Source organism: Mauremys reevesii, linkage group 4 (assembly GCF_016161935.1).
Source record: "Mauremys reevesii isolate NIE-2019 linkage group 4, ASM1616193v1, whole genome shotgun sequence".
NCBI lineage: Eukaryota > Metazoa > Chordata > Testudines > Geoemydidae > Mauremys > Mauremys reevesii.
The window spans coordinates 92,595,354-92,611,629 of NC_052626.1; the positions used below are offsets into that span (position 1 = coordinate 92,595,354).

The 16,276-nt window shown below is 43.6% G+C and overlaps 1 protein-coding gene across 1 annotated transcript in view; it reads right to left on the minus strand.

The window, feature by feature from the left end:
• CSTF3 (cleavage stimulation factor subunit 3) overlaps positions 1 to 8,520 on the minus strand; it is an 80,283-nt gene extending 71,763 nt beyond the window's left edge. The window contains exon 1 of the mRNA XM_039534192.1: positions 8,185 to 8,520. Within this exon, the coding sequence (XP_039390126.1) occupies positions 8,185 to 8,214 (30 nt within the window). The 5' untranslated portion in view covers positions 8,215 to 8,520. The remainder of the gene's footprint in view (positions 1 to 8,184) is intronic.
• Positions 8,521 to 16,276: the final 7,756 nt, after the last annotated feature.

The window sequence follows — 16,276 nt, forward strand, 5'->3', positions numbered from 1 at the left end:
CCTAGCTGGCTTGGAATGATTCATCCCCCGTTTAATTTCTAAATTTCGTTGCTTGAGCTTGAAGAATTGGCCCACTTAGCAGCATTCCTTTCAGTCTTTCCTGAGCAAACAACGTGCACATGGCTTTGTCTATTGTGTGTTTTGCTGAATAGCGCACACATTTTCACTTAAGCCCCACAGCAGAATCGATATTTTGTACAAAGACATTCAGTTTAGATTCGTTTTTTAACCATCCTCGTAAAGTAGATTTGGCACTCCCAATATCTTTTGAAAATTTGGCCTGGGTTTCTCCACTATTTACTCGATCTATTGCAGCTAGCTTTTCTTCTACAGTGTAGGAACGCTGATGCTTGCCCTCTGCCATTATATTAGGCCTACAGTTAAAATTTTCTAAAGTAGTATATATATTACTATATAACTACAGTACTACTGTATATATTATATATCTCTAGCATGACAATGACTAAGTGTGCGTGATACATCTTTATCAATATCAGTAAAGACGTACAACACATTTCTGCTCCGCACTTCCTGTCGATTTCTGTCAGTGAGTTAGTGAGCAAATCTGTAGCACTACATAGCAAGTTCCTGTACCGCATGTTAAATAGGTAGCACTGAAAGGCATGGTGCTACCGTGCGTTAAGCGGATTCGTGTGTAAACAGGTCGCACGTAAAAAGGGTCTGTACTGTACCAGGCAAACTGGTTGAAACTATAATAAAGAACAAAATTGTCAGACACATAGAAGAACATAATTTGTTGGGGGAAAGTCAACATGTTTTTTGTAAAGGGAACTCATGCCTCACCAGTCTACTAGAATTCTTGGGGGGGCAGGGGAGGGGGGGAGATCAGCAAGCATGTGGGCAAGGGGGATGCAGTGGATATAATGTATTTAGATTTTCAGAAACCCTTTGACAAGGTCCCTCACCAAAGGCTCTTAAGCAAAGTAAGCTGTCATGTGATAAGAGGGAAGGTCCTCTCATGGACTGATAACTGGTTAAAAGATAGGAAACAATAGGTAGGAATAAATGGTCAGTTTTCAGAATGGAGAGAGGTAAATAGTGGTGTCCCCCAGGAGTCTGTACCGGGACCAGTCCTATTCAATATATTCATAACTGGAAAAAGGAGTGAAACAGTGAGGTGGCAAAATTTGCAGATGATACAAAACTTCTCAAAATAGTTAAGTCCCAAGCAGACTGCGAAGAACTATAAAAGGATCTCACAAAACTGGACTGGGCAACAAAATGGCAGATGAAATTCAATGTTGATAAACGCAAAGTGATACACATTGAAAACCATAATCTCAACTATACATATAAAATGATGGTGTCTAAATTAGCTATTACCATTCAAGAGGTTTTGGAGTCATTGTGGATGTTTTCTGAAAACATCTACTCAATGTGCAGCAGCAGTCAAAAAAGCAAACAGAATGTTGTGAATCATTAAGAAAGGGATACATAATAAGACAAAATATATATTGTCTATATAAACCCATTGTATGCCCATATCTTGAATACTGTGTGCAGATGTGGTCAACGCATCTCAAAAAAGATATACTAGAATTGGAAATTATTAGGGGTATAGAACACCTTCCATATGAGGAGAGATTAATAAGATTGGGACTTTTCATCTTTGGAAAGAGGCAACTAAGGAGGGATCTGATAGAGGTCTATAAAATCATGACTGGTGTGCAGAAAGTAAATGACGAAGTATTTACTCCTTTTCATAACACACAAACTAGGAGTCACCAAATGAAATGAACAGGCAGCACATTTAAAACAAACTAAAGGAAGTATTTTTTCACACAACACAGAGTTAACCTGCGGAACTCCTTGCCAGAGGATGTTGTGAACGCCAACACTATAACTGCGTTAAAAAAAAAAACTAGATAAGTTTATGGAGGCTAGGTCCATCAATGGCTATTAGCCGGGATGGGCAGGGATAATGTCTCTAGCCTCTGTTTGCCAGAAGCTGGGAATGGGCGACAAGGGATGGATCACTTGTTGATTACCTCTTCTGTTCATTCCCTCTGGGGCACCTGGCATTGGCCACTGTCAGAAGACAGGACACTGAGCTAGAAGGACCTTTGGTCTGACACAGTATGGCTGTTCTTATGTTCTATCCCAAGGCCTAAACTTACAATAACCTACTAAAATCATTGAAATTGAATAAATATTCAACCCATACATATTTGCTGCCAAAGTTTTAAGTAAAGTCAGACCACTGAACCAGAGGAAGTGCGTGGCTAAGCACCTGGAACCAGATTTTGTTGAAGTGCTAAATCAGTTTTTGACAGCAGTTGCCTCTTATGATGATGAAGGGGGCATATTTTCTTCATTTCAGTTTATTCATCTAGTTCAGTTAAAAATAAAGAAACAGATTGGGAGTTAAAAACAGAAAAACTTGTTTTCCTCTTCATATCTATGACTAAAGAGGACGTGATCTACTACTTCTGAAATCTTGGTAACCAGAAACAATCAATTTATTTCACTAACTACTAATGATACTTTCTGTTTAAGTAATCAGTTAGTTTTAAATGCAACACATTTTGATACACTTTCTTCTTATGCATCTATAGCACTTTTAAGGACGTTTTATTTAACTAAAAAATTTTAAAATGCTTTTTTTGTGCATTTTTAAATTGAATTCCAATTTCCATCCAAATAGTCTGAAACACCACAGACAAAATAAAAAAATAAAAATCAATGTGTTAGTCACCATTTTCTAAAAACAAAAAAAGAAAAATTAAGCAACAGAATAAATATATTTATGCTACATAACTGCTTAAATGTGTACAGACACAGTATATGCTAACCCGAGGGATAAAGCACCAAGTATATGTAAAGGCCATAGTTTGTTGCAAAACATGTTTTGATGGTTACCAACCAATGAGAATCAACCTCTCTTTAGGAAAAGAACTGAAAAGTACAAATACAAAACAAGACTAAAATCAAGTATTTAAATCAATGTTTCCAGTTTGGTGATTTAAATCATTATCAAAATAATCCACCCTTGGGTAGTGGCTTTACAGATTAGATTAGCAATCAGATTAGCGTTGCTTATGTAAAGGCAGTGTGGAAGGAAGAGATATTTGTGGGAAAAATGGACAAATGGATGTTCCAAGGCTAGCACTATTGATAAAGCAGATTAGAGGCAGGGATAGAAGCAAAAGATGACAAGCACAGAAAGGCAGATATGCTGTGGTTTGAAGGTCACAAAAAGTGAGGGGGAAATGGGGAGTTATTGCAGTAATCAAAACAGGAGACATTGAGTACCTGGATGAGAGTTTCTGATGTCTGGATAAAGAGGAAGGTTCAGATCTGAGGGATGTGGAGAAAAAAGCAACAGGATTTAGACAGAGGCTGGATGTGTGGGGCAAAGTGTAGGAAGAATTCAGAGATGACCACAAACTGAGTAGCCTGAGTGACCCAGAGGTTAACAAAAGAATGGACAGATTAGGATGAGCTTTGTGGGGAAAAAGTAAGGAGCTCTCTGGTAGACAATGCTGTATTCAGTCCTTGAACCCATTACAGACCCTCCCAGCTGTATATGGACTTGGGTGGATAGATGGGGATTCCAGTTGTGTAGCCAGCTGTACCATCTCCTGCGCAGCCATCTGTATAGGGGAACAAGTAGAGGCAGACCTGCATGCACTCCAGAAATCCCTAGCTGGTAGTTGGCCTTCAGAGGCATCTAAAGCTAGGGCATAGCTTAAAGCAGTACTTAAACTGCTCTAAACTATCTTGAAGTGGTATCCTGGAGGGAGGCAAGTTGGCACCTAGATAGCCCCGTAATCAGAGAGTTGTCACACCTTCTTTGTTGCGCTCAGTGGTGACAGGGTGCAGCAGAGGATATTGAGTCCACTAAGTTTAAGTTATCAGTGAGACATCCAGGACCAAGAAAGGAGGGAGCATCCTGACCACAGCCACGGTAGAAATAAAAGACATGGGAAAACAAGGCAAGGACAGTATCGCTGAAGCCAAGGGAGTTCAAAAAGGACATGTAACTGTATCAGCAGAACCAAAGAGGTCAAGGAGAATGTGAATGAAATAAAGAGACCTTGAGATCTGGCCAGAAAGAGGTTGTGAAATATCTTGGTAAAAGTAGTTTCAGTGTAATGGAGGAGGGGAGTGAGTTGGAGGATTTATTTAATCATGTTATTCTCTGTGGTTTCATTTTTACCTTGAAAACCTTTTAATATTAAAGTGTATTCTGTTATCATTGAAATGGGAATCTCCGACATTTTACATTGATCTAGGGAACAAAACTGAATCCAATTACACTTGCATCCTGGTAAAATTCTTTACCAACTGCCCAGTCACATATTTTTTAGAAACTCAAAATACTAGTACCCAGATAGTATACTATCCTTAACAGGCATTTCTAAATTTCATTGTGTTACAGATACTTTAGGTGTAGTTAAAATGTTCAAAAGCACTAAAGAGATCTGGATGTCTCAGTCACTTAGATTACTGGAAATTTTACCCAGTACGTTGAAGCAGCTGTGTCCTGATCCTCAGATTAGACCCACATGGTCAAAACCCTGTGTCTGCACTGAGCCCCACTGAAGTAAACTGGGTGGGAGTTCACCAGCACGGATACAGTTAAAGGATCATGGGATCAGTAAGAAACTGAGTTAGTGCAGGGAGGAAAATATTAGCAACCTTCAATATAAACTACACAAGCTTCAAAACGTTATGTGAAATTACATGCTTTAGACAGACTATAAAGAACTCTCAAACTGCATATGCTTAAGGGCCTGATCTCTGAGGTTCTCAACACCCTCAACTCTCATTGGAAAACAGCATAGCCTTGTATACACTAGGTAATTAAAGTAGTAATTAAATGGTAATACCAGTGATAGAACTGGTGGGAGATCTACTACTGACAACAGTCCAGTGGGATCTAGCACTTTTACCATCACACAGATTAATCTTACTAACAGCAGCTGTACCAATGGAAAGTAGCTTATGGACATTTTTCCCTACATTTCCGTACTGCAGACAGTATTGGAGTTCAGGATGCCCTTCAGGACTTGGCCCTAAGGTGCTAAACTGAAATATTTTTCCCTTTATACAAAATTTACTCACATGTAAACATTACTAAAATTGATAACCTCACCACCACCTTCCACTCTCATACTGCACATCCATGAACAAGGAGTCCTGAAAGTCCTTTGACTATGGAAATCCTCAAACGCATGGCTACACAAGAATTATAATACCAGGAAGCAAACTTTTAGAATGGTTTTACGCTTATTGTGGACAGAACATAATTTATTTTTAATTTTTCATAAATGACTAATAGTTTTTGCAGTGATGTAAGAGGTATGCAATTAAGTCACTGCCCAGTAATTCTGTCTTGTTGAAATTTCCAAGAAACTATACTAAAAGTTATTTCCAAGAGGTAACACTTCATTAAACAACTTTAAATTGGCCAAAGGATTATCAGTACAATTCCATTCTATTTTTAAAGAGGAACACTAAGATTTTCCTATGTAATGTTGCATATTTTAAAATATTTAGAGCATAAGAACGACCATACTGGGTCAGACCAAAAATCCATCTAGCCCAGTAACCTGTCTTCCTACAGTGGCCAATCCCAGGTACTTCAGAGGGAATGAACAGAACAGGTAATCATCAAGTGATCCATCCCCGTTGCCCATTCCGAGCTTCTGGCAAACAGAGGCTAGGGACACCATCCTAGCCCATTCTGGCTAATAGCAATTGATGGACCTAGCCTCCATAAACTTATCTAGTTCCTTTTTTTTTTTCCTTTCTTTTTTTAAAATAAAAACACTGTTATAGTCTTGGCCTTTACAACATCCTCTGGCAAAAAGTTCCACAGGTTGGGTATGCGTTGTGTGAAGAAATATTTCCTTTTGTTTGTTTTAAACCTGCTGCGTATTAACTTCATTTGGTGATCCCTAGTTAGTGTGTTAAGAACGCATTATTTACTCCTCATATTTACTTACTCCACACCAGTCATGATTTTATAGACCTCTATTATATCCCCCCATAGTTGTCTCTTTTCCAAGCTGAAAAGTTCAAATCTTCTTAATCTTGCCTCATACAGAAACTGTTCCATACCTCAAACCATTTTCCCCCCTTTTGTGAACCTTTTCCAATTCTAATATATCTTTTTTGAGATGGGGTGATCACATCTTCATGCAGTATTCAAGATGTGGGCTATCATGGATTTAGATAGAGGCAATATGATATTTTCTGTCTTATTATCTACTCTTTTCTTAATATCAGAGGGGTAGCCATGTTAGTCTGGATCTGTAAAGGCGGCAAAGAGTTCTGTGGCACCTTACAGACTAACAAACGTATTGGAACATGAGCTTTCGTGGGTGAATACCCACTTCGTCAGACGCATGTAGTGGCATGCATCCGACGAAGTGGGTATTCACCCACGAAAACTCATGCTCCAATACGTTTGTTAGTCTATAAGGTGCCAAAGAACTCTTTGCTCCTTTCTTAATGATTCCCAACATTGTTAGCTTTTTTGATTACCACAATTTTACATCAAAATTAGATAAGTATGGGAGCATCAGAATTCCTGTTGCAGTGAACTTTACAAGGAAGATGGCTGCCAAGAAGTAAACAGAGTACCTGTGATTAAGAAACATTCCATATTGGTTTGAACGGGAAAAGCACTGAATTTTGAGTATTTATTAGCTCAATGTTGCTATATATTTTTGTGAAGTCTATTTTCATTAATTTCTTTTACTTTACAGGCAGATAAGATTTGAGAGCTTTATGTTAAAATAAATAATGAGATTCCCATTCCCCCCCCCCCCCAAGAACCGGTGTTCCTTTGAAGTGTTTCCCTAGAACCTAGACACTCACTTCCCCCACTACTAAAGCCTGGGGCGAGAAGTGGGGGTGATAGTGCTTACAGGGAAACTTCTCTTAACTCACACCTCCATTAAAAAAATAAGTTCACTAAGAAGGGAAGAGCAGAACCATCAACTTGTATAAGCACTGTATATATGTGGTCTCCATCTCCTCTGAGCTTGTTTCCATCACTCCTCCCTGCTTCAGAAGCTTTGGGTTTTCCCACAAAGTGAGAATGGACTTAAAATATAGCTCTGAGTGGCAGAGCAGGCTCTTCAATACCCAAAAGTAGAAAGAAAAGAAAGAAAGCTGGTAAATAAAGAAAGCATTTCATAGTAACACCAGTTCTAAGGGGGATGATGTACACCACCAGATTGTATCTGCCTATAAAATAAACAAAAACAAGTTAATGAAAAGTTATTTTCCCACAACAGCATATTAAACACACAATGAAGTTGATGTAAAAGTAATTAAAATGAGGTATTTGCCGCACAAAAAGTAACAGGGAAGAGATTCCCTCCATTACAAATCTGTTCAGGGGAAAAACAACCACCTCTGTTGAACAAGTACGTTTTAATATTTTAATTGTTAAATGTGTTGATTAAAACATTTTAAAGTACATTACTCTAGTGATTTTTCTAAATTTCAGAAGAGTTTATTTAAAGGGACACAATCTCTTAGTATAAGCTCAAAGCTTAAATTTATTTTACAAAGGCGAATAAAATATTTGTATATAAACAGCTTAATTGGGTTTCAACTATCCTCTGGAGTCTGAAACCGAGATAGTACTACTAGTAGTGAATGGTATCCAGAAACTGAAACCGATTACACTTCCTATTGTCCAAGTTGACTCGAAAGAAAACGTGCTTGCCAACATGGACAGGGAAAGCGAATTTTTAAAAATGTCTTCGGTTTAACTACTCTAAAAGGCCAGCACCCACCGTGGGGCATGCCAGGCGTTTCCCAACTGTATCTGGTTAAATATGGAAGTCTGAGGTTTCGTACAATGTGTGTTGGGGGAAGGCGAGAACGGGCCCATTTTTTGATTGTGCCACCATCCTACGGTAAGGCTCGGCAGTTGGTCGAGGGAGCCCTAAGTCTAAAGGGAAGAAAAAAAAAAAAGCCTGTGCTCCGCGCCTCCCACCCACCTCCCCGCTGCTCCCGTGCACACGCCCAGCGGAGCCCTGCGGCTCGACCGCCCCCTCCCCCAGCCACAGAGGAGGCTCAGCCAAGCCGCTCATCCAAGGCCTACGCGGCCGCGGGTACTCGCTTCGCCGCCGCCCCCGTACCGCGCTGCCCACCCCAGGCCGCTGCCCCTAGGGGACCGGCCTCGGAGCTCCCGCTCACCTGGTCGCCAGCGGCTCCCTCTGCGGACATGGCGGGTTAAAACAGGGCCGAGCAGCGGCCCCCTGAGACAGATTAAAACCCTTTAAAAAGCGGCCAGCGCTGCTGCGGCGGCTCCCCGGGTCCCGCCAGCCACACGGCCGCCGCCGCCGATTCCAGCAACCCAGGGTCTAGGGAACAAAATGGCCGCCCGGCCGCCCCCGATCGGCTTTCACGAGGGGCGGGGGAGGGAGGAGCGGCACCGCGCGGGGGCTGCTGGGAGCCCGAGGGAGCAGCGTGTACGCGGGAGGACTGCAGGGAGCGACGAAACTGTAGGGGCGCCGCGCTGGGCGGAGACTAGCGGAAAAGGAGGAGACGGAGAGAACAGCATGTCACGCGCACCCTCTGACGTCAGCACGCCGCAGCGAGGCGGAAGTGATTGATGTGTGTACGGTAGGTGGGATTGGTCTATGGAACGGAGCGAAAGGAGGCTGCCTTGGGCGGGCCGAAGGGAGCAGCTGGGACTCTCCCGAGCTGGTAGTGGTGCCCCTGTGCATTGTGATGTCAGCCTCAGCTTCCCCGCGCTCAGTGCTCGTGAAGAGCAGCCCCTTCAGAGCGCGTTGTGCCAGACTAATGGCGTGACTGTGGTGCGGGTCAGAGGAACCAGGGCCACACCTACAAGAAGTGGCTCCAGCCCCCTAGCCAGAGGAAGATGGGAGACAGCCTCTTTGGGGCCCTGCTGCCCTCTGATTGTTTCACTCTAGCTGGAGAGCCAACCGCACCCCTGGCTGAGGACCTCTGACAAGTGGTAGAAACACCATCAGTCATCTCCCACCGTCCTCTGACAAGTGGTAGAAACACCATCAGTCATCTCCCACCGTTAGGGTGACCAGATGTCCTGATTTTATAGGGACAGTCCTGATTTTTGGGTCTTTTTCTTATATAGGCTCCTATTACCTCCCACCGCCGTCTCAATATTTTACACTTGCTGTCTGGTCACCCTACCCACCGTCGACTGGTTGAATTCCCCAATGCACCGACATCACCTACATTTTAAGCGGGCATCCTGCCCTCCGTAAGGAAAGCATCAACAATGTCCACCAGCAGTGGATCAATTTTTTCACCTAGCAGGACCACGTCAGCCAAAAGGGACTCCTCTTAAAAGGACAGGTTATACGATGAAGAGCTCCCAGCACCTCTAGTAAGTTAGTGAGTATTACACCAAACTCATCCAGAGAAGACAGCGTTTATACTGCTTTGCAGCCACAGAACCAGACAGCTCACCCTAAATCTGCTCAATTTTATCTGCAAAATAATTAGAAACTTCTCCACAACAGGAAGAAATTTAGATTAACCAACCTGTCTACTTTGAGAAACAAATCCACTGTTTATTATTTATTTGCATTATCACAGTACCACTGCCTAAAGAACCTTAGCTAAGGTGAAAGCCAAAACCTCTTTGCCTCCTGCACTGCAATAATGTAAGAATTCTGAATTCTGTATGATACAGTCACTCAGCTTTAGTTAAAGACTTCTGATACTGGCATTCTAGTCAGCTTCTCTCCTGCCACATCTTTCACTTATCATCTGTTAAACCATGGAAGCAGGGCCAGCTCCAGGGGTTTTGTTGCCCCAAGCAGCCAAAAAAAAAAAAAAGCCACAATCGTGATCTGCTGCAATTCAGCGGGAGATCCTTCGCTCTGAACCGGAGTGAGGGACCCTCCACCAAATTGCTGCTGAATACCTGAACGTGCCGCCCCTCTCCCGAGCGGCCGCCCCAAGCACCTGCTTGCTAAGCTGGTACCTGGAGCCGGCCCTGCATGGAAGTCTGAGGAAGAGGTGCCCACTGGGTACTTGACTGAGGATAAACGATGTATATAGCATCCTAGCCAACTCACAGTAGAACAGCCTATGACTGTTTTAATCATACTGTTAAACAATAGAATACAAATTGAAATTTGCAAGGTATTTATGTGCTAAACATTTGTATGCTCCTGCATGCTTCAAGCCACCATTCCAGAGGACATGCTTCCATGCTGATGACACTCGTTAAAAAACAATGCGTTAATTACATTTGTGACTGAACTCCTTGGGGGAGAATTTTATATCCCCTGCTCTGTTTACCCACATTCTGCCATATATTTCATGTTATAGCAGTCTCGGATGATGACTCAGCACATGTTGTTTGTTTTAAGAACACTTTCACTGCAGATTTGACAAAACACAAAGACGGTACCAATGTGAGATTTCTAAAAATAACTATAGCATTCCACCCAAGGTTTAAGAATCTGAAGTGCCTTCCAAAATCTGAGAAGGAGGCGGTATGGAGCATGCTTTCAGAAGTCTTAAAAGAGCAACACTCCAATGGGGAAACTACTGAACCCGAACCACCAAAAAATAAAATCAGCTTTCTGCTGGTGGCATCTGACTCAGATAATGAAAATGAACGTGCATCGGTCCGTTCTGCTTTGGACTGTTATCGAGCAGAATCCGTCATCAGTATGGAAACGTCCTCTGGAATTGTGGTTGAAGCATGAAAGGACATATGAATCTTTAGCACATCTGGCACGTAAATATCTTTCAACGCCAGCTACAACAGTGCCATGAGAACACCTGTTCTCACTTTAAGGTGACATTGTAAAAAAGAAGCAGGCAGCATTATCTCCTGCAAGTGTAAACAAACTTGTTTGTCTGAGCGATTGGCTGGACAAGAAGTAGGACTGAGTGGATTTGCAGGCTCTAAAATTTTACATTGTTTTATTTTTGAATGTGGTTTTTTTGTACATAATTATACATTTGTAAGTTCGATTTTCATGATAAAGAGATTGCACTACAGAACTTGTATTAGGTGAATTGAAAAATACTATTTCTTTTGTTTTTTTTACAGGGCAAATACTTGTAATAAAAAATAAATAAAAAGTAAGCACTGTACACTTTGTATTCTGTGTTGTAATTGAAATCAATATATTTTAAAATGTAGAAAACTTCCCAAAATATTTAAATAGAATTCTGTTATTAACAGTGCGATTAATCTCATGATTAATTTTTTTAATTGAAGGATTAATTATGATTACTTTTTTTAATCGCTTGATGGCCCTAATAACTCTATATTTGTTGTTCTCCTTTTCTCTATCTGCTGTCTGCTTATTTTCTTGTGTTTGGACTGTAAACTCTTCAGGGCCCTTCTTCTTTGTTCCTTGACTGCTATTGGTAATAAATAATACTCCATCTTTTAAAAACAGAATTACCTTCTTACTACAATCCAGGCACAAAGTAGGCCAGTATGAAATAAGAGAGCAGATCCTTTAGTGGTGTAAACTGTCACTCCATTAAAATCAGTGAAGTTCAATGGAACCAGGACAATTTACACCAATTGTGGGCATGCCTCATAGTCTTATTTCTTTTACAGCCCAACTTTAGAGAATTAAAAGAGGCACCTAATAAAGGCATGTCTACACTACGAAATTATGTCAATTTAATATAAGTCGATTATTTAGAAATCGATTTGATATAGTCGATTGTGTGTGTCCCCACTTAAGACCATTAAGTTGGTGGAGTGCATTCACAGTACTGAGGCTAGAGTCAACTTTCGGAGCGTTGCACTGTGGGTAGCTATCCCACAGTTCCCACATTCTGCCCATTGGAATTCTGGGTTGAGCTCCAAATGCCTGATGGGGCAAAAACATTGTCGTGGGTGGTTCTGGGTACATGTCATCAGCCCCCTCCCCCCCATGAAAGCAATGACAAAAAATCGTTTCTCGCCTTTTTTCCTGAGTTACCAGTGCAGCCCAGCCCAGAATTCCAATGAGCGGCAGAGGCTGCGGGAACACTACAGTAAGCCAACCCTGTAAGCCATGTCATCAGTCGCCCCTCCCTGAGTGAGAGCAACGGCTGAGAATCGTTTCGTGCCTTTTTTCTGCACAGATGCCATACCATGGCAAGCATGGAGCCCGCTCAGATCGCTGCGGCAGTTATGAGTACTGTAAACACCACGTGCATTATCCTGCAGTGTATGCAGCACCAGAACCTGCAAAAGCAGGCGAGGAGATGACGCAGCGCGGTGACGAGAGTGAGGAGGACATGGACACAGACTTGTCTCAAAGCACAGGCCCCGGCAATTTGGCCATCCTGGTGGCAACGGGGCAGGCTCATGCCATGGAACGCCGATTCTGGGCCCGGGAAACAAGCACAGACTTGTGAGACCGCATAGTGTTGCAGGTCTGGGATGATTCCCAGTGGCTGTGAAACTTTTGCATGTGTAAGGGCACTTTCATGGAACTTTGTGACTTGCTTTCCCCTGCCCTGAAGCGCAAGAATACCAAGATGAGAGCAGCCCTCACAGTTCACAAGCGAGTGGCGATAGCCCTCTGGAAGTTTGCAGTGCCAGACAGCTACTGGTCAGTCGAGAATAAATTTGGAGTGGGCAAATCTACTGTGGGGGCTGCTGTGATCCAAGTAGTCAACATGATCACTGAGCTGCTGCTATCAAGGGTAGTGACTCTGGGAAATGTGCAGGTAATAGTGCATGGCTTTGCTGCAATGGGATTCCCTAACTGTGGTGGGGTGATAGACGGAACCCATATCCCTATCTTGGGACCAGACCACCAAGGCAGCCAGTACATAAACCGAAAGGGGTACTTTTCAGTGGTGCTGCAAACACTGTGACTGGTGGATCACAAGGGACGTTTCACCAACATCAGTGTGGGATGGCCGGGAAAGGTACATGATGCTCACATCTTCAGGAACTCTGGTCTGTCCCCAAAATCTTCATCCCTGTTGCATCAGAATCCACTGATGGGGCCCATGCACAGGGCTGGGGTAGTTGTAGGGGCACCCCCTAGAATGGAATGCAGCTCATCATAGAAGCGGCATGTCTGGGGCTCTGACCTGGAGTGGCCGTTTGCCTCTCTGGTTTTTTGGTAGGCTTGCCTCAGCTCCTTAAGTTTCACTCGGCACTGCTGCAGGTCCCTGTTATAGCCTCTGTCTTTCATGACCTTGGAGATTTTTTCAAATGTTTTGGCATTTTGTCTTTTAGAACAGAGTTCTGATAGCACGGATTTGTCTCCCCATACAGCGATCAGATCCAGTACCTCCCGTTCGGTCCATGCTGGAGCTCTTTTGTGATTCTGGGACTCCATGAGCTGATGAGCTCTGCATGGTCACCTGTGCTGATCAGCTCGCCACGGTGGCCAAACAGGAAATGAAATTCAAAAGTTCGCAGGGCTTTTCCTGTCTACCTGGCCAGAGCATTTGAGTTGAGGGTGCTGTCCAGAGCAGTCACAATGGAGCACTCTGTTAAGTTGACAAAAATGGCTTCGTCGTGTGGATGGGTGCGGGGTTAAGTTGATCTAATGCTGCAAAATTCGACCTAAACTCGTAGTGTAGACCAGGGCTAAGTTACAGAAATAAAATTCCTTTAGAAAAATGCCTGTAGATGTTTTGGTTGTTGCAAGTTCTGGTTGAAGCTTTGAATTATTTTTCAATTATGTTTATTGGCTTTCATGAAAGTGTGATTGAAAAGGAATTTTATTTTATGTGTGGGAGGTGAAGTCTGTTACCTAACAAGAGTCAGCCCAAATGCATTTGCAAAGGCTGTGTTGTTTAAATTATAGATTGTGTTTGGAAATAACATGAAAAACAGTTTATAGATCTGAGCTTTCTTGTTACACAGAGCTTCTCTTAATTTTTTTGAAAGGCTCACAGAGTTAAAGCAACAAGACAATTTCTAATTTGAACTACACTGTAGTGATTCATGCTTTGTTCAGCAATAGGCATGAAGCTGAAGGGCAAATACACAACTAGATGTGAATTATTTGAGTAATTCACTGTGGACTCCACTGCTCAATAACTGACTATGGCAGGAGTTATGCATCAGTGGATGAACACAAAGGAGTTTATGTATGGTACCAATATTTATAGCAGCTGTTACTGTGGCACCTTAGGTGCTTCAATTACAAAAATTAAAGATACAAATTACATGGTGCTTGAAGAAACAACTAAAGTAGGATCGGTCAATCAAATGCTAAACAAGATAAATGGACTTTACATTACACCCTGAAGGTTGTGAATTTCAAACCCTGGCAGACCACAGAGTGTAGCAAATTTCAAAGGCAGCTGCTCTCAGAGATAGCAGCTGGGCAATCATTGGTTGCCCAGCTGATATTTAACTGCTACCTCAGAGTATAGGGTAAGAGGTAATTGTTCAAATAACTGAATCTCAAGCTATTCAGAAGTTTCTTGCTGTCAAACATTCAGCCCACTTCATGTATGTGGTCCTCATGATATATTCCAATTGTCAGAATCTAGGCTATAGTGTTTTAAAAACATAAATTTTGAAGAAAACCTACTAAATGTGAACTGAGTGTAGTGGATAACTATGGGCTTGGCTACACTGGAGAGTTGCAGTGCTGGTAGTGGCTTTACAGCGCTGCAACTCACTCACCGTCCACACTTGCAAGGCACATACAGCGCTGTATCTCCCTGGCTACAGCGCTGGTTGTACTCCACCTCGGCCTGGGGAATAACGACTATAGTGCTGCTGATGCAGCACTGCTCCGCCAGTGTGGCCACCAAAAGCGCTGTTATTGGCCTCCAGAGGTATTCGGAGGTATCCCAGAATGCCTGTTCTGCCACTCTGCTCATCAGTTCGAACTCTACTGCCCTGGCCTCAGGTGACCCGCCCTTTAAATGTCCCGAGAATTTTAAAAATCCCCTTCCTGTTTGCTCAGCCAGGTGTGGAGTGCAATCAGTGAATCTTTCCAGGTGACCATGGCTCCTCGTGGCAAACGAGCCCCAGCATGGAGCAATGGCGAGTTGCTGGACCTCGTCAGTGTTTTGGGGGAGGAAGCTGTGCAGTCCCAGCTGCGCTCCAGCCGTAGAAATTACGATACCTGGGCAGATATCAAGGGCCATGCTGGAAAGGGGCCATGACCGGGATGCGCTGCAGTGCAGGGTTAAAGTGAAGGAGCTGCGGAGTGCCCACTGCAAAGCCCGCGAGGGAAACTGCCGCTCCAGCGCTGCCCCCACGACCTGCCGTTTTTACAAAGAGCTGGACGCAATACTTGGGGGTGACCCCACCACCACTCCGAAGACCACGATGGACACTAAAGAGCAGGGGGAGCAGGAGGAGGAGGAAAGCGAGAGTGAGGGTACTGGGGTGGGGGAGACACCCCGGAGTCCCTGGAGGCATGCAGCCAGGAGCTCTTCTCAAGCCAGGAGGAAGGTAGCCAGTCGCAGCAGCCGGTACTTGGTGGAGGACAAACAGAGGAGCGAGTTCCCGGTAAGCGGCTTTTATTTTCATGATGGAAATTTTTCGGGAGAGGAGGGAGGGTTAGGGCTGCATGCATGCATGCCTAGATGCAGAATAGCGCATTGATGTGGTCTATCATGTTGCGGTAATCGGCCTCGGTAATCTCTTCAAAAGTTTCAGCCAGAGCATGGGCAATGCGCTTGCGCAAGTTTATTGGGAGAGCCACGGTGGTCCTTGTCTCAGTCAGGCTAATGCGTCCGCGCCACTGTGCCGCGAGGGGTGGGGAGACCATTGCTGCACACAGACAAGCTGCATAGGGGCCAGGACGGAATCTGCATTGCTGTAGAAGACCCTCCCACGCTTCCCCAGAGTCATGGTTCTTCTTAGCAGGATGCAATTAATGGCCCTGCAAACTTGCATCAACATGATTCCAACAGTCGACTTTCCCACTCCAAACTGGTTCCCGACTGATCGGTAGTTGTCTGGAGTTGCCAGCTTCCAGATTGCAATAGCCACCTGCTTCTCCACCGGCAGGGCAGCTCTTAATCTCGTGTCCTTGCGCCACAGTACCATGAAAGTGGCTTTTCTCATTTTCTGCAACCACTGCTCGTCATCCCAGACTTCCATGATGATATGATCCCACCACTCAGTGCTTGTTTCCCAAGCCCAAAAGCAGCGTTCCATGGTGCTGAGCATTTCCGTGAATGCCACAAGCAATTTCGACTCGCTACCATTGTCGGGCTCCTCATCACTTTGGATCTTAAGGAATAGCTCAACTGCCAAACGTGATGTGCTGGTGAGACTCGTCAGCATATTCCTCAGCAGTTCGGGCTCCATTTCCCACAGAAATTGTGCTGCACAGAAACC